This window comes from Ovis aries, chromosome 1 (genome assembly GCF_016772045.2).
Source record: "Ovis aries strain OAR_USU_Benz2616 breed Rambouillet chromosome 1, ARS-UI_Ramb_v3.0, whole genome shotgun sequence".
NCBI lineage: Eukaryota > Metazoa > Chordata > Mammalia > Artiodactyla > Bovidae > Ovis > Ovis aries.
Window position 1 is genome coordinate 259818888 of NC_056054.1, and position 19705 is coordinate 259838592.

Below are 19705 nucleotides of genomic sequence, written 5' to 3' on the forward strand. Positions count from 1 at the left end.
GCTGGTGCACGGGGATGACCCAGAGGGATGTTGTGGGGAGGGAGGTGGGAGGGGGTTCATGTTTGGGAACGCATGTATACCCGTGGTGGATTCATGTCAATGTATGGCAAAACCGATACAGTGTTGTAAAGTAAAAGAAAGTAAAAATAAAAATTAAAAAAAAAAAAAGAAATACCCAAGCCAAAGAAGGGGAGAAGGAATGGTTTATTTCTTGCAGCAAGTAAGGAGAACACCTGGGATTTTTCTCAAAGCAGTGTCTTCCTGAACAGCAAACTTAGGGAAGTTTTAGGCTAGGACGATATACATATTCATGAAGGGGCTTGAGCAGAGGAGAATTCAGCATAGAATTTGGACAAAGATGGACAGAAACCAAGTGTTAGTTCATTGAAGTCAGGGTCAGAAAAAAGAGAAAGGGAATCAGGCACAGCTTTCTTGACATAAGAGAAGCCATTTTTGGCCTAAACCATTTGGAATCTAAGCCTGGCCACAGTGCTAGTCCTTGAACAATTCTCAGTAATTAACGATCCTAAGCTGCCGTAAGCTGCCGTCCATGGGGTTGAGAAGAGTCGGACATGACTGAGAGACTTCACTTTCACGTTTCACTTTCATGCATTGGAGAAGGAAATGGCAACCCACTCCAGTGTTCTTGCCTGGAGAAAGAATCCCAGGGACAGGGGAGCCTGGTGGGCTGCCGTCTATGGGATCACACAGAGTCGAATGCGACTGAAGCGACTTAGCAGTAGCAGTAAGGAAACAAAAGAACAAAGAAACAGGAAAGACAAGTAACAATAGCAAAGATACGAATCAGCTGTAAAGACTCTCACTTCTGTTTTAATGGTAAAGACTAGTCTGAAGCACTTTCCTGCACCATTTTGCAGAATTTAAACCCTCCTCTAGCAGCTCCACCACCAGATATACTGGAACCTAAGGGATGCTGCTGCTGACATTTTCTGAGCCTTGTGACTTCAATCAACTGAAGCTTGGACTCTTTTGACTTTTGTCCCAATTCTATGCTGAATTCTCTTCAGCTCAAGCCCCTTCATGAATATGTATATACCACCCAAGCCTCTTCATGAATATGTATATACCTTTAGCTTAAAACTTCCCCAGTTTTGCTGCTTTGAGAAAGATCCCTCGAGTTTTCCTAACTTGCTGCAAATAATAAATCCTTCCTATTCCTGCTCTTTGGCTTGGTTGTCTTTTGACTTGACACACACCCAGGCAAACTCGGTTTGAGGGTAGCAAATGTTCTTCCTTCAGATACCTGCACTGTTCATCACCCCTTCTCTTTTTTAAAAACAGTTTTATTGAGATACAATTTACATATGAGTTTGGAGAATGTCACCTACCATGTCAGTAAACAAAGAATGTTACAGCTATCATGCCATCATCCACTGCACCCAAACCCAAATGTGCTCCCTAAGGAGATTCAGGATGTCAGAGTAAGATACTGTTAAGGTGCGTATCAAAGGACTGATTTCAATGGACCCAGACTCTCGCATATTCCCACACATAGAAAAGTGCTAAATCAATTAACTTGAGCTGTCTGGTTTTCTTTAATTAACAGTAATCTCTTATCTCTGCTGTTGGGGTTGGTTTGTTTTTGTTTTTTTTTTTTTTTGCAAAAACTCCTATATATCCTGGCTCTTCCTGTACCTCTTCAGAGCAGTCCCTCAGAGTTCTCTGAGAATCTGTCTTTTGGGCTTAAGTCCTCAGTATGTCTGCCAAATAAAACACAATTCTCAATCTTTAGGTTGTGCATTATTTTTTTCAGTTGACAGTTTTGGAGACTGTGAAGGGATGTAGAGCAGTCTTCTCTCCTTTGCATGTGAGGATCCAGAGTGCGGTACCAAAAGAGACCTCTTGTGTCCTTCTGTCTCTTCTGAGAGTCCAGACAAATTTCAGCAAGTCTTTCCTGGTTCTTGGATCTCCCATTACTGGCTGCTGATCCAAAGTTTTATATAGTGATGTTAAACTTCTCTCTGGAATAATACGTTATCATTGAAACTCGGTTTCAAGAAGAGGTAACTGAGCCTCAGTTGAAAGGCTCTAGGGAGATTTTGCTCACTTTGGACACTGAGTAGGTTATCCTCAGTTAACTGGGAATTCAAGGAAATCTTGCCCTGAAAATGACTAAGATGCGGCTCTTTTATCGCATATGCAGTTAAGTTAGAGAACCCTAGCTTGGTTAAAACATCTTTTCAAAATTCTGACTTCTTAAAGAAACAAAAGTGCTTCTAGGTGGGAACTCTCATTTCTCTCCCTGTGCCTTTGAGATATAAACGTTCTACCTGATTTTCATAGGTGTTGTGTGTGTGTGTTGACAACTTGATCTCTGCTATCTGGAGGATACATATATAGTGTACATTTGGCAGTCAACTGATTCTGAGCAGGCTTTTGTCTTACTTGCCAACTCTCAAGGATAGATGATGGATCCTTTAAATTGGAGAACCATTTTATATATATATATATATATATATATATATATATATATATAAAATTGTTAACCTAAGAACTCCTTTAGTTTAATACCATAGAGAACAGTATGGAGATTACTTAAAAAACTAAAAATAGAGATTCCATATGATCCAGCAAGCCCACTCCTGCACATATATCTGAAGAAAAACATGATATGGAAGAATGAATGTACCCCAGTGTTCACTGCAGCATTGTTTACAGTGGCCAAGACATGGAAACAACCTAAATATCCATTGACAGAGGAATGGATAAAGATGTGGTGCATAGACACAATGGAATACTCCTCAGCCTTGAAAAAAGAAATGAAATAATATTATTCGCAGTAACGTGGATGGACTAGAGATTGTCATTCTGAATGAAGCTAAGTCACACAGAGAAAGAGAAATATCATATGACATTCCTTATACCTGGAATATGAAAAGAAATGATGCAAATGAACTTACAAAGCAGAAAGAGAAGCACAGACGTAGAGAACGAACTTATGGTTGCCAGGGGGAAGGGGTAGTTAGGGAGTTTGGAATGGACATGTACACACAGCTGTATTTAAAATGGATAACCAGCAAGAACCTACTGCATAGCACTTGGAACTCTCCTCAATGTTATGTGGCAGCCTACATGGGAGAGGAGTTTGGGGGAGAAAGTTTACATGTACGTGTATGGCTGAGTCCCTTTGCTGATCACTTGAAACTATCATAACATTGTTTATTAATCAGCTATACCCCAATACAAAATAAAAAGTTAAAAAATAAAGCAATCAAATTATATTTAAAAGGCTGAACGAAATACCTGAACAACAATTACTTGAAGCAACAGGCCAATTATTCAAGTTAAAATATTGACAAAAGGGTCTGAGTTCCTTGGCTCAACCCTTCAATGGGGCCCCCAGAGCCTTTGATACAACATAGATTCAATAATTGGGTGATAAAAAGTAAGGAAAGCTTCCAGGACTCCTTATAAGATCAAGATTTGTTGATTGGTTCTTAAAGGAAACTAGAGGCAAAGCTATAAACGTTGATAGAATTGAGATGAAAGTTTATAAAAAGTTAAATAAGCTTTATACAAGATAGTTACAACTCTTTTGCTTAGTTATATTATAGGATAGACATGTTTCACTGGGGAATGCTTCATTTGCTTGGTGTTATAAAACAGGTCATTTGAATCTACCCCTCAGGAAATATTAACTAAACATGCTAAAGAAATCCAATAGAGTTACCCGAACCTGTGAAGTAAAACTGAGAGCTAATGTTCAAGGGCTAATACAAAAATTAATAGAGATTTTACTCCGTGTCTAACCTATGCACTTAGAAAGAGGGCCTTTGTTGAATGTCTTATACAAGCCTTTGAAAACATGGTAAATCAAACCCTAAAATTCTAGAACATGGAACTTTTAATTTTCTGTTTAGTTGGAAATATTCTTACCAATATAAAAAACAAATTAAAGAAAGTAGAATTGAGCCAATCAATCTTTTAATATCATTTAGGTAGCAGACCAATCCTTTGGGAAATTAAAGGCAACTATCTTTGTCTTGCAAATCTCAACAAATCAGAAATGTAAATACAGCCCACATTAATCTGTCAGAGCCTAATTAGGTGGATCAAATGAAACCTGAAATTCAGGGAGAAAAAATGGGGGAGGATGGAAGAGGGAGGGGAGGGCAGATCTTTTTTAAACTCAAACCACTGGAAAGGCTCCCTCATCTAAACAAGGCTATCTCTTTCATTACCCACTGGGGCCAGGTCTTTAGCAAAATTAATGATGGCTAAAAGTCTTGAGGCAGTTGATCATATAACTCTTAACATGTAATTGTTAACATCTTCTGCATTGGCAGGTGGGTTCCTTACTACTAGTGCCACCTGGAAAGCCCCCTAATTGTAATAGTGCAACCCTAAATACGGGAAGAAGCAACAAGGGGGAACATTTCCTAGATCATAATAAACTAGTAAGACAGGTGACCCCAGAGAATTTTAGATTTCAAAAAGTTCTGATTCAAAGAATTAGCACCTTGAGCAGCCTAGTAACAGAATCTCTACCTGATCTAGGAATGAACCTTCCTAGCAGAATGGGACAAAATGCCCAAATGCCCATAAATTGCCTCCCAAATGTTGGCCAAATGCATGACCAAGAGGAGGCACTGTGAACTAGGAGTGTCACCAGCCACATCAGTAACAATAGGTGTTGTGGCCGTCAAGTTATCAGCCACCATAACTGTATCTCGTGATCTACTTTGAAGGAATTCAGGATTCAGAAAAGTGGGTTACTGGCCCTGGAAAGTGCTAAATTCATTAACTTGAGATAGCTGATTTTTTTTTTTTAATTAACAGTAATGTTTGGATGTTCCAAATAACTTTTTTCTATTTGTTTGTTTGTTTTCTTTTGCAAAAAACTCCTATATATCCTGGATCCTCCCTTATCTCTTCACAACAATCCTTGAGAGCTATCTGAGAGGTTGTGTTCTGGGCCTAAATCCTCAGTGTCTGCCAAATAAAACAGAATTCTCAGCCTTAAGTTGGGTACTTTTTCAGTTGACACGTGCCATAAAATTTACCTGTTTTACACACTTCAGTGGCTTATAGCAGTGGTCCCCAGCCTTTTAGGCACCAGGGACTGGTTTCATGGGCGACAATTTTCCCATGAGCAGGGGGAAGGGGGAAGTGTTTTCAGGATGATTCAAATCCATTACATTTATTCAGCACTTTATTTCTATTATTATTTTTATCAACTCCACTTCAGATCATCAGACATTAGATCCTGGAGGCTGGGGGACCCCTGGCTTATAGTATATTTACAGAGTTGTGCAGCCATCACTCTGTTGGGACCCAGGGCCCCAAAATGTGCCTTAATGGTATGTGGATTATTTTAAGTAAAGTACTTAAGAAATGGCCAAGAGGGACACTCTAACCCTTCTTTCTGTCTCTGTGAAAGCAGGAAATAAATCTCTCATGTGAAAAGTGCCCTCCTGTTATTGAACCAGGTCCATTTACTCAATGCACAATAAGCCAAACACTGAGACACCGAGGTTGCAGTTGAGAAAGTGTTTGTTCCTGAGGCAGGCGAGAGATGAGATGGGAGAACAAGTCTGCCTCCCTGAAGGCAGGGGGTTGGGATCGTTATAGGACAAACATGGGGGAAGGGTGAGGGAATCAGTGTTTTGTGTTGCTACCTCTGCGTTACATGCTTCTGCACATTCAAAAGTGGAGGCCCTTAACATGATCTGAGGGTGAAGGTTCCTGGCCTTCTGACTTCAAAAGGCCATTGTTCAGACACCTATGCAGGTCCAGTTTTGGGGATGATAGTCCCAGCCAGTCTTACTTGGCTTGCACTGGACAAGAGCTGAATCCAAGTTCCTATAAAACAAGTGGGCATGGTGAAGCTAGCAAGATACCCAATTAAAGAGAGGGAGAAAAGGAAGAAAGAAAAAATAACTACAGGAAGTTTTCATTAATAAGGCAGTGTACAAGCAGAGGGTTTTTCTTTTACAGTATTTATTTGACTGCTTCAGGTCTTAGTTGCAGCACTTAAGATCTTCATTGTATCATGGGGAATCCTTTGCTGTGGCCCATAGATTCTGTAATTGTGGCCCTTGTGCTTGCTCCACAGCATGTGAAATCTTGGTTCCCTGAGGAGGGATTGACCAGGGATTGAACCAGTGTCCCCTGCATTTCAAGGCAGATTCTTAGTCACTGGATGCACACCCAAAATCTGTGTCACTGTCCAGTCAATTCTTTTTTTTTTTTTTAAATTTTAAAATCTTTAATTCTTACATGTGTTCCCAAACATGACCCCCCCTCCCACCTCCCTCCCCACAACATCTCTCTGGGTCATCCCCATGCACCAGCCCCAAGCATGCTGCACCCTACGTCAGACATGGACTGGCGATTCAACTCTTACATGATAGTATACATGTTAGAATTCCCATTCTCCCAAATCATCCCACCCTCTCCCTCTCCCTCTGAGTCCAAAAGTCCGTTATACACATCTGTGTCTTTTTTCCTGTCTTGCATACAGGGTCGTCATTGCCATCTTCCTAAATTCCATATATATGTGTTAGTATACTGTATTGGTGTTTTTCTTTCTGGCTTACTTCACTCTGTATAATTGGCTCCAGTTTCATCCATCTCATTAGAACTGATTCAAATGAATTCTTTTTAACAGCTGAGTAATACTCCATTGTGTATATGTACCACAGTTTTCTTATCCATTCATCTGCTGATGGACATCTAGGTTGTTTCCATGTCCTGGCTATTATAAACAGTGCTGCGATGAACATTGGGGTACATGTGTCTCTTTCAATTCTGGTTTCCTCGGTGTGTATGCCCAGCAGGGGGATTGCTGGGTCATAAGGTAGTTCTATTTGCAATTTTTTAAGGAATCTCCACACTGTTCTCCATAGTGGCTGTACTAGTTTGCATTCCCACCAACAGTGTAGGAGGGTTCCCTTTTCTCCACACCCTCTCCAGCATTTATCGCTTGCAGATTTTTGGATCGCAGCCATTCTGACTGGTGTGAAGTGGTACCTCATTGTGGTTTTGATTTGCATTTCTCTAATAATGAGTGATGTTGAGCATCTTTTCATGTGTTTGTTAGCCATCCGTATGTCTTCTTTGGAGAAATGTCTATTTAGTTCTTTGGCCCATTTTTTGATTGGGTCGTTTATTTTTCTGGAATTGAGCTGCATAAGTTGCTTGTATATTTTTGAGATTAGTTGTTTGTCAGTTGCTTCATTTGCTATTATTTTCTCCCATTCAGAAGGCTGTCTTTTCACCTTGCTTATATTTTCCTTTGTTGTGCAGAAGCTTTTAATTTTAATTAGATCCCATTTGTTTATTTTTGCTTTTATTTCCAGAATTCTGGGAGGTGGATCATAGAGGATCCTGCTGTGATTTATTTCTGAGAATGTTTTGCCTATATTCTCCTCTAGGAGTTTTATAGTTTCTGATCTTACATTTAGATCTTTAATCCATTTTGAGTTTATTTTTGTGTACGGTGTTAGAAAGTGATCTAGTTTCATTCTTTTACAAGTGGTTGACCAGTTTTCCCAGCACCACTTGTTAAAGAGATTGTCTTTACTCCATTGTATATTCTTGCCTCCTTTGTCAAAGATAAGGTGTCCATATGTGTGTGGATTTATCTCTGGGCTTTCTATTTTGTTCCATTGATCTATGTGTCTGTCTTTGTGCCAGTACCATACTGTCTTGATGACTGTGGCTTTGTAGTAGAGCCTGAAGTCAGGCAAGTTGATTCCTCCAGTTCCATTCTTCTTTCTCAAGATTGCTTTGGCTATTCGAGGTTTTTGTATTTCCATACAAATCTTGAAATTATTTGTTCTAGTTCTGTGAAAAATGTGGCTGGTAGCTTGATAGGGATTGCATTGAATTTGTAAATTGCTTTGGGTAGTATACTCATTTTCACTATATTGATTCTTCCGATCCATGAACATGGTATGTTTCTCCATCTATTAGTGTCCTCTTTGATTTCTTTCATCAGTGTTTTATAGTTTTCTATATATAGGTCTTTAGTTTCTTTAGGTAGATATATTCCTAAGTATTTTATTCTTTTCGTTGCAATGGTGAATGGAATTGTTTCCTTAATTTCTTTTCTACTTTCTCATTATTCGTGTATAGGAATGCAAGGGATTTCTGTGTGTTGATTTTATATCCTGCAACTTTACTATATTCATTGATTAGCTCTAGTAATTTTCTGGTGGAGTCTTTAGGGTTTTCCATGTAGAGGATCATGTCATCTGCAAACAGTGAGAGTTTTACTTCTTCTTTTCCAATTTGGATTCCTTTTATTTCTTTTTCTGTTCTGATTGCTGTGGCCAAAACTTCCAGAACTATGTTGAATAGTAGCGGTGAAAGTGGACACCCTTGTCTTGTTCCTGACTTTAGGGGAAATGCTTTCAATTTTTCACCATTGAGGATAATGTTTGCTGTGGGTTTGTCATATATAGCTTTTATTATGCTGAGGTATGTTCCTTCTATTCCTGCTTTCTGGAGAGTTTTTATCATAAAGGGATGTTGAATTTTGTCAAAGGCCTTCTCTGCATCTATTGAGATAATCATATGGTTTTTACTTTTCAATTTGTTAATATGGTGAATTACATTGATTGATTTGCGGATATTGAAGAATCCTTGCATCCCTGGGATAAAGCCCACTTGGTCATGGTGTATGATCTTCTTAATGTGTTGTTGGATTCTGATTGCTAGAATTTTGTTGAGGATTTTTGCATCTATGTTCATCAGTGATATTGGCCTGTAGTTTTCTTTTTGTGTGACATCTTTGTCAGGTTTTGGTATTAGGGTGATGGTGGCCTCATAGAATGAGTTTGGAAGTTTACCTTCCTCTGCAATTTTCTGGAAGAGTTTGAGGAGGATAGGTGTTAGCTCTTCTCGAAATTTTTGGTAGAATTCAGCTGTGAAGCCGTCTGGACCTGGGCTTTTGTTTGCTGGGAGATTTCTGATTACCGTTTCAATTTCCATGCTTGTGATGGGTCTGTTAAGATTTTCTATTTCTTCCTGGTTCAGTTTTGGAAAATTGTACTTTTCTAAGAATTTGTCCATTTCTTCCACGTTGTCGATTTTATTGGCATACAACTGCTGATAGTAGTCTCTTATGATCCTTTGTATTTCTGTGTTGTCTGTTGTGATCTCTCCATTTTCATTTCTAATTTTATTGATTTGATTTTTCTCTCTTTGCTTCTTGATGAGTCTGGCTAATGGTTTGTCAATTTTATTTATCCTTTCAAAGAACCAGCTTTTGGCTTTGTTGATTTTTGCTATGGTCTCTTTTGTTTCTTTTGCATTTATTTCTGCCCTAATTTTTAAGATTTCTTTCCTTCTACTAACTCTGGGGTTCTCCAACTCTTCCTTTTCTAGTTGCTTTAGTTGCAGAGTTAGGTTATTTATTTGACCTTTTTCTTGTTTCTTGAGGTATGCCTGTATTGCTATGAACTTTCCTCTTAGCACTGCTTTTATAGTGTCCCACAGGTTTTGGGTTGTTGTGTTTTCATTTTCATTAGTTTCTATGCATATTTTGATTTCTTTTTTGATTTCTTCTGTGATTTGTTGGTTATTCAGAAGTGTGTTGTTCAATCTCCATATGTTGGAATTTTTAATAGTTTTTCTCCTGTAATTGAGATCTAATCTTAATGCATTATGGTCAGAAAAGATGCTTGGAATGATTTCGATTTTTTGAATTTATCAAGTTTAGATTTATGGCCCAGGATGTGACCTATCCTGGAGAAGGTTCCATGAGCACTTGAAAAAAAGGTGAAATTCATTGTTTTGGGGTGAAATGTCCTGTAGATATCAATTAGGTCTAACTGATCTAATGTATCATTTAAAGTTTGCATTTCTTTGTTAATTTTCTGTTTAGTTGATCTGTCCATAGGTGTGAGTGGGGTATTAAAGTCTCCCACTATTATTGTGTTATTGTTGATTTCCCCTTTCATACTTGTTAGCATTTGTCTTACATATTGCGGTGCTCCTATATTGGGTGCATATATATTTATAATTGTTATATCTTCTTCTTGGATTGTTCCTTTGATCATTATGTAGTGGCCTTCTTTGTCTCTTTTCACAGCCTTTGTTTTAAAGTCTATTTTATCGGATATGAGTATTGCCACTCCTGCTTTCTTTTGGTCTCTATTTGTGTGGTATATCTTTTTCCAGCCCTTCACTTTCAGTCTGTATGTGTCCCTTGTTTTGAGGTGGGTCTCTTGTAAGCAGCATATAGAGGGGTCTTGTTTTTGTATCCATTCGGTCAGTCTTTGTCTTTTGGTTGGGGCGTTCAACCCATTTACGTTTAAGGTAATTATTGATAAGTATGATCCCGTTACCATTTACTTTATTGTTTTGGGTTCGGGTTTATACACCCTTTCGTGTTTCCTGTCTAGAGAATATCCTTTAGAATTTGTTGGAGAGCTGGTTTGGTGGTGCTGAATTCTCTCAGCTTTTGCTTGTCTGTAAAGCTTTTGATTTCTCCTTCGTATTTGAATGAGATCCTTGCTGGGTACAGTAATCTGGGCTGTAGGTTATTGTCTTTCATCACTTTAAGTATGTCTTGCCATTCCCTCCTGGCCTGAAGAGTTTCTATTGAAAGATCAGCTGTTATCCTTATGGGAATCCCCTTGTGTGTTATTTGTTGTTTTTCCCTTGCTGCTTTTAATATTTGTTCTTTGTGTTTGATCTTTTTTAATTTGATTAATATGTGTCTTGGGGTGTTTTGCCTTGGGTTTATCCTATTTGGAACTCTCTGGGTTTCTTGGACTTGGGTGATTATTTCCTTCCCCATTTTAGGGAAGTTTTCAACTATTATCTCCTCAAGGATTTTCTCATGATCTTTCTTTCTGTCTTCTTCTTCTGGGACTCCTATAATTCGAATGTTGGAGCGTTTCATATTGTCCTGGAGGTCTCTGAGATTGTCCTCATTTCTTTTAATTCGTTTTTCTTGTTTCCTCTCTGATTCATTTATTTCTACCATTCTATCTTCTATTTCACTAATCCTATCTTCTGCCTCCGTTATTCTACTAATTGTTGCCTCCAGAGTGTTTCTGATCTCATTTATTGCGTTATTCATTATATTTTGACTCTTCTTTATTTCTTCTAGGTCCTTGTTAAACCTTTCTTGCATCTTCTCAATCTTTGTCTCTAGCCTATTTATCTGTGATTCCATTTTGATTTCAAGATTTTGGATCATTTTCACTATCAATATTCGGAATTCCTTCTCCGGTAGATTCCCTACTTCTTCCTCTTTTGTTTGGTTTGGTGGGCAACTCTCCTGTTCCTTTACCTGCTGTGTATTCCTCTGTCTCTTCATCTTGGTTATATTGCTGCGTTTGGGGTGGCCTTTTTATATTCTGGTAATTTGTGGAGTTCTCTTTATTATGGAGCTTCCTCACTTTGGGTGGGGTTCTATCAGTGGCTTGTCAAGGTTTCCTGGTTAGGGAGGCTTGTGTTGGAGTTTTGGTGGGTGGAGCTGGGTTTCTTCTCTCTGCAGTGCAGTGGAGTAACCCGTAATGGGTTACGAGACATCAAAGGTTTTGGGATAATTTTGAGCTGCCTGTATATTGAAGCTCAGGGGAGTGTTCCTGTGTTGCTGGAGAATTTGCATGGTATGTCTTGTTTTGGAACTTGTTGGCCCTTGGGTGGAGCTTGGTTTCAGTGTAGGTATGAAGGCATTAGATGGGCTCCTATTGCTCAATGTTCCCTGAATTCAAGAGTTCTCTAATGTTTTCAGGCTTTGTATTTAAGCCTCCTGCTTCTGGTTTTCAGTTTTATTTTTACAGTAGCCTCTAGACTTCTCCATCTATACAGCACCGATGATAAAATATCTAGGTTAAAGATGAGAAGTTTCTCCACATTGAGGGACACTCAGAGAGGTTCACTGGGTTATAAGGAGAAGAGAAGATGGAGGAGGTAGTTAGAGGTAACTGGAATGAGACGCGGTGAGATCAAAAGAGAAGAGAGCAAGCTAGCCAGTAGTCACTTCCTTATGTGCGCTCTATAGTCTGGACCGCTCAGAGGTATTTACAGAGTTATACGGGGAAGAGGAGAGGGAGGAAGTAGACAGAGGTGACCAGGAGGATCAGAGAGAGAAATGAGTAGGAGAGAGACAAATCCTGCCAGTAACCTGTTCCTTAGGTGTTCCCCACTGTCTGGAACACACAGAGATTCACAGAGTTGGATAGAGGAGAGATGGGGGAGAAAAGAGACAGAGGCCACCTGGTGGAGAAAAAGGAGAGTCCAGAGGAGGAGAGAGTGGTCAAGCCAGTAATCTCGCTCTCAGGTAAACTGGGGTAGTGAAGTTTGGGTTTTTAAATGTACAAAATTGGCAATAAACACCTAAGAGCAAAGATTAAAAATCTGTTTTTGAAGACAATGGTCTGCTTTTCTGGTTGCCTGATGTCCTCTGCCAGCCTACAGAAGTTGTTTTGTGAAGTTTGCTCAGCGTTGAAATGTTCTTTTGAGGAATTTGTGAGGGAGAAAGTGGTCTTCCCGTCCTATTCCTCCGCCATCTTTCCCTTCAGTCCCCAGTCAATTCTTCACAAATGTATTGTTTCTTTGTCTAAAAAGTATAAAAGCTGCATGCTTTGGCCACTTCTGTGCTCCCTTTTCTGTGAGACCTCCACGCACGGAGTAAAATGTTTCTTTTTCTCCTATTAGCCTGTCTTGTATAAATTTTATTGTTAAGAACTCATGAGGAGAGGGGAAATTTCCCTTCCCTGCCAAGTTTGATCCATTTTAAAACATATTCATCAACTCAAAAGGAACACTGTACAGTTTAGATATCATTCTTCTATTTCCTCATCCATCCCATCCCCATACAATGTTTAATCCATTTTCTGTATATATATGTACATATATGTGTGTGTGTGTATGCCTATTCTGGACATTTTATGTAAATAAAGTCATACAAAAACATGACTTAGCACGTTTTCAAGGTTCATTTATGTTGTAGTATGTATCAGTACTTCATTCCTTTTCATTGCTAAACAATATTTCATTATATGGATACACCACAACTTATTCATTAATCCGTTCATTCGACTGTTATGGCTAATGCTATTATGGACTTTGTGTATAGGTTTATGTATGCACGGATATTTTCAGTTGTCCAGGGAATATAACTAGAGAAGGAACTGTTGGGTCACATGGTAGTTCTATATTTAACCTTTTGAGGAAGTGTCCAGTTATTAGGTTGGTGAAAAAGTAATTGCAGTTTTGGACTGTGAATTCTAACTCATTATAGCTAGACTCAAACACATCTTTATTAGGCAAAATAAGAGCCATTATAATCAACACATTTTGCCAATGAGAAATAATGTTTGCTCAATTCGGTAGCATATAAATCCATGCTTCAGGATTTGACGAACTCTTGGAAAGACTTATCTGTCTCCTGCTGGTTGTGGAAGCATTTCCCCTGCAAAAAGTTGTTGAGATGCCTGAAGAAATGATAGTCAGTTGGCGAGAGGTCAGGTGAATATGGCAGATGAGGCAAAACTTTGTAGCCCAATTCCTTCAGCTTTTGAAGCATTGGTTGTACCACTTTGAGCCAGGTGTTGTCATGCAGAAGAACTGGGCTGTCTCTGTTGACCAGTTCTAGCTGTAGTCATTGAAATTTTCAGTGCATCCCTTGGGTTTGCTGAGCATACTTCTCAGATGTAATGGTTTAGCTGGGATTCAGAAAGTTGTAGTGGATCAGAAGGGCAGCAGACCACCAAGCAATGAGCATGACCTTTCCTTGGTGAAGTTTGGCTTTGGGAAGTGCTTTGGAGTTTCTCCTCGGTCCACCTACTGAGCTGGTCATCACTAGTTGTCATATAAAATCCACTTTTTATTGCATGTCACAACCCAATCAAGAAATGGTTTGTTGGGCTTATGAGGCACCCACTTATAGAGATTTTTCACATTTCCAATTTGCTTCAAATACCAACCAACCGTAGGATGGTCGATGCTGAGTTCTTCACCAACTTCTCGTGTAGTCATAAGGGGATCAGCTCTGATGATCCTCCCAATTTGTCATTGTCAGCTTCCAATGGCTGTCCACTCCACTCCTCATCTTCAAGGCTCTTGTCTCCTTTGCAAAACTTCTTAAACCACCGCTGCACTGTACATTCGTTAGCAGCTCCTGGGCCAAATGCGTTGTTGATGTTGCAAGTTGTCTCTGCTGCTCTATGTCCCATTTTGAACTCAAGAAAGAAAATTGCTCAAATTTGCTTTTGTCTAACATCATTTCCCTAGTCTAAAATAAATATAAAATACACAGCAAGTAATGAGTCATTAGCAAAAAATTAAGCAAGAAGTGCACATTAAAATGATGTATAACATTAGTGCATTTATTTAAGAATGTATTCTGATATCAAACAGCAAAATTCAGCTATGCAAAACTGCAATTAATTTTGCACCAACCTAATATTACCCAGATTGTAGGCACCATTTTACGTTCCCGGCAGCAAAGTATGATGGTTCCAATTTCTCTACATTATCTCCAGTGTTTATTCTTGTCTGACTTTTTGATTCTAGTCATGCTAGTGAGTGGGAAGTAGTCTCTTATTGTGGTTTTGAATTGCCTGTCTTTAATGACCCATGATGTTAGATATCTTCTACACCTATGTGCTTGTTGGCCATTTGTGTTCCTTCTTGGGAGAAATGCGTATTCAACTTGTTCACCCATTTTTAATTGTGTGGTTTGTTTTTTTTGTTATTGAATTGTAGTTCAGGTATATATGATTTGCAAATATTTTATTCTTATCCATACATTATGTTTATTGTTTACAGTGTCCCTTTGCTAAAATATGATCTCTACAAGACCAGACATCTTTTTCTATCTTGTCTGATGATGTATCCCAAGTACCTAGGCATGTATAGCCACTGTTCAATAAATATTTGTTGGATGAATATGTTAATCTATTACTCAAACAGTTACTGCTAAATAAGTTGTTTTTGTTGTTTTTCCTGCATGGAAGATGCAATTCAAAACATAGTGCTAAAATCGTCCTTTCAGTCCAATCCAAAGACATTTGCCAAAGAGGCTTCTGAGGTGCCTCAGTATTTTACCCTTCATCTTTAGGAGTTCTTGTTTCATCATTTATAAAGTAAAAAAAAAATATCTTAATATTTTCTCCATAGATGTTATGAGTATGCAATGAAATAATGTATATAACATGTGACTCAAACTAGATAGAAGTTTATTTCTCACATAATAGTTTGAACATTCAGGTCTTTCTGCTCCATGAGGAGAACTAGGCATTACATTTCTTTCATCTTGTTCTTCTTCCGCCTCTTAGAATATTGTTCCCTATATCAGTTAACTATTGATGCATAAAAAGCTACCCCAGAACTTTATGGCTTAAAACACTTAATTTTTGTTCATGGTTCTTAGAACTGGCAAATTGGTTTGTGCTCAGATGGACGTTTCTTCCACTGGTCTCTCGTGGGATCACTCATGCAGAAATGGTCACCTGGTAGCCTGATTGGGATTGTGTAGTCCAAGATCACCTACTCACTTGTCAACTGGGCATCTCTCTCCACATGGTGTCTTTATTGCCAAGGAGGCTAACCCCAGTATGTTTAAATGGTGGTCACAGCATTATAAGGAAAAAAAAACCTAAAAATTAAATAGCACCTTAAGACCTAGGCTTAGGAAGCTGATTTTATCACTTGTACACCGTTGTATTTTCCAAAGAAGATTAAAAAGGAGAAAGAGACTTCACCTTTTGACAGGAGAAGCAGCAAAATCATATTACAAAAAGGCATCCATATACAGGTGGGATACATTTGTGGCTATCGCCATCTTCCTCTTCTGTACTATTGAAGCCATCTCATGAGTGTCACATTTGCATTTCAGTTCACTCTAGATCTAATGAATCAGGGACCTGGAGTGGGGCCCTGCAATGTGTATTTTAACAAGCTGCACTGGTGATTCTGATTCAACCTAGAGTTTGAGAACCATGCTCTATTAAATATGGCACTACTGGGCACAAATCTCTTCTTAAGGGCCAAGGCACCCATCCTCAAGCTGCAGGGAATCTTGGCTGCTGACATAGCCGTGTTCCTCACTGGGAATTCCCTCAACATCAGGGACCCACCTTGCCCAAAGTTACACTCCCTACCAGCATGTGGTCCATGACCAATAGCTGGCTGACATAGGGATACAAATATCCAACCTCTTGTCTCAAATTGGGACAATTCTAAAGAGCTTTCTCAACTCCAGAGTTCTCCATGGATCAGCTAAAGCCTCAGTGGTCACCACATTGCAAGTCAGCATCTTTGTCTGCCCAATTTTACAGGCGTACCATGGAGATATTGAAGGTTTGGTTCCAGGCCACTTGCAATAAAACATGTGTCACAATAAATTAGTCACATGAATTTTTTTGGTTTCCCAGACAATTTGCTGTGGTCTATTTTTTTTTTTTTTTTTTAGTACAAAGTTAGGCTCTTTATTCAGACAGTAGAGTAAGGCACAGCAAAATGAGAGGGCGGGCTATCTCCATGGCAACAGAAAGTCTCATAAACCAAGTTCTTGAGTTCTGTCACGTAGACTCGTCCTGGATCAGGAGAAGAAAGGCTTCGACTTGATACAAACAAAACCAGGCAGCCTGGCTACACTGTGGAAGGGTGGCTGGCTGTATGCTCTCTGGTCAGGCCTTCTGGAAGTGCTCGGTGAGGACATCGAGCAGCTCCTGCTTCTTCAGCCCGCCCTTCAGCCCATACATCCTGCAAGCTTCCTTCAGTGCGGGCACGGTGAGCTTACCCAGCGTGCCCTTGCTGACGTGGGCCTTCAGCTCCTCTTCGGACAACTCCACCTTGGGCCTTTTGCTTCCAGAACTTTCATCATTTTGTTTTCGCTTGGTTACTTTTCCCTCAGGATTATAATCTGGTGGGTAGACAAGTTCCTTAAACTCATCCACAAGGGAGCCCAGTCTTTTATCCATTACTTCAGTCTTGGGCAATGTCAGGTCCACAGTTTGCTCAGGCTCCATCAAATCCAGCGCCAAGGCTTCCATGTTCCTGAAGTGCTGCTGCAAGACTGGGTTCTTGAAGCTGTCACTTCTGTACTTGAAGCGGAGCTTCTGAACAATAGCCTTCATCTTGTCTACCTGCTCTGAGTTGGCCATGACTTTTTCGGTAAAGGGCACCTTCCGTTTGTCATCAGCATAGGGTAAGAAGATGAGCTGGAAGCCTGGGGGAGCCAGCTGAATTTTCTGGTCATCCAGCTCCTCTTCCTGTGGCACCAAGGCCACAAAACAAGGCGGGGTGTTCTGGCGCGGTGCGTATCTGCACACAGCCAAGACCTCCTTCTCCAGGCACTTGGTAAGCAGAGCACTGAACAGAGTTGAGCTCCCATTTATCAGGGACTCCTCGGGGTACACGAACAGGGAGGGCCTCAGGTAATGGTGCTTCTTCAGCATCATCAAGAGCTTGAAACCGATGAGAATCAAACCTGGTTCATCAAACCACTTAAGCTCTTCTGTTTCCTCTTTCTCTAATACAATCTGGCGATGCCCATAGATCTGGGACCTCTTGGTGTCACTAGGCAAAAGCAAACTGCCTGTATTTACATTAAATGTCCGGGTCTTGGTTTTCACTGGTTCATTGGTTTCACAATAAAGCCTCACTGGAGAAGGTCTGTAAGCCTTCTGGACCATATTATAAATGCCAACAGTGAGAGCGACATCTTTGTTGAGTTTAAGCTTCAACCAGTAGAACACACGCTTCCTGGTCTCCTTGGCGCGAACCTTCCTCAACAGGTCTTCGAGCTTGCTAGACTCCTCAAAGTGAATCCCTATGTCCTCATCCTCTGCTACGATAATATCTCTGTAGAACAAGGATATGTCAAAGCCTCCACGTTTCTTTAGGTGCATCAAGTCAAGGAAGATACCAGTGTCCCGGAGATCCCCAGCTTTGGTCCTGGCCCGGCTGGCTTTGGCACTGTCGTCACCGTGGGGGTCATCTTCATTGGTGAAAAGCATGATCCTCTTATGGCTCATCTTGAACTGGACGTCGCTGAAGAGGTTGGCACAGACCCACAGCACTTCACTTAAGGAGTAATCAGAGCCGTGGCCAATTTGGTCTTGGAAATATTTCTTCCCCTCCTGCCCCTTAAACTTGTCAAGCTCCTGCACTCGTTTAGCACCTGGATTATCCAATTCCTGTAAGATGTAAATATTTTTGAAATTCACTGAATTTTTGTCCTTCTTGGTACCATAGAACACCACTGCCAACAGATCTCGATTACTGCTTATGATCTTATTGGTGTATACGCTCCGGATGCACTGGATGCTCATGTCAAAAGGAGTCAACTCATCTTCATCCTGAGATTCAAACAAGGCCCTGGAAGCATCAACCAAGAAAATCAAACTATCTCTTCCTGAATATGAATCATCTCCACCTGCTTCAAGGCCCTCTTCTTGTTCTTCTTCCTCATCACCCTGATATTTGTAGTAAGACTCCCACCCTGACATGTTGTTACTGCTCACTTGAACTCAAGGAAGAGATCAATTTTGTGGTCTATTTTTTAAAGTAATTTTTTAAATCATTTTTTTTGGTTGTGCTGGGTCTTTGTTGCTGCGGCATGAGGGCTTTATTGCCCTGAGGCATGTGGGTTCTTAGTTCCCCAACCAGGTACCAAACCAGCGTCCCCTGCATTGGAAGGTGGATTCTTAACCACTGAACCACTAGGGAAGTCCCTATACTGTAGCCTATTAAGTGTGAAATAGAGTTATGTCTTTAAAAACATACATACACTAATGAAAAATACTTTATTGCTAAAAAGTGCCAACCATTTTCTGAGCCTTTAGCAAGTCATAGTTGTAACATCAAAGATCACTGATCACAGAGCATCATAGCAAATATAATAACAATGAAAAAGTTTGAAATATTGTGAGAATAATCAAAATGTCACACAGAGACATGAAGTGAGTAAATGCTCATGGAAAAATGATACTCATAGACTTGCTTGATGCAAGGTTGCTAGAGACCTTCAATTTGTGAAAAGCACAATATCTTCAAAATACAATAAAATGAGGTCTGCCTGTACTTTCCTTACTCCCTTATAGGTATAGCTCTTGAGAATACCTTAATGTACCTTTCACACACAACTCTGCATCTGACAGCCAATTTCCTGGGAATGAATCTAAGGCATGTTTGAAATAACATATGCACAAAGATTTGTAATAGCAAAAGATTAACAACTTAAATGCCCGCAGTAGAGGACTGGTGAAATAAACCATGTGGCTTCTGAAGAGAATTACAACTGACATGGAAAGAGCTCTGCAAATAATAATAGTAGTGATAAAAGGTTACAAGTATATAGCATTTACTATGTACAAAGGACAGTTCTAAGGTTTTTATGTGTAGGTGCTTTTCCTGTGCCCAGCCCAAGAAGAGTAGAAAGGAAACTCAAGAAAGAATCTCCCAGGTAAAGAAAATTGCATTTGAAGTTCCAGGGGCAAGAGAGGATTTGGAGTATTTTTAAAATTCACATTACACACACAATATACAGGACAATAGAAGTGCATAGTGTGAATGGGAAAAAAAAAAAAAAAAAACAGAGATGAGGCAAGAGAATTAAGATGGAACCGGGAGAAGCATGTAGCATGACTGAGCCCTGGGACCAGTTCAGTTCAGGTCTGTCTCTCAGTTGTGTCTGACTCTTTGCAACCCCATGAATCGCAGCACGCCAGGCCTTCTTGTCCATCACCAACTCCCAGAGTTCACTCAGACT

The 19705-nt window shown here is 39.8% G+C and overlaps 1 protein-coding gene across 1 annotated transcript; it reads right to left on the reverse strand.

Annotated features, from left to right (window-relative positions):
• Positions 1-15991: 15991 nt before the first annotated feature.
• On the reverse strand, positions 15992-18483 carry LOC101117389 (X-ray repair cross-complementing protein 6-like). The gene has a single exon (XM_042237204.2). It carries the CDS (start codon positions 18441-18443, stop codon positions 16620-16622), a length of 1824 nt encoding a protein of 607 aa, XP_042093138.1. The 5' UTR covers positions 18444-18483; the 3' UTR covers positions 15992-16619.
• Positions 18484-19705: the final 1222 nt, after the last annotated feature.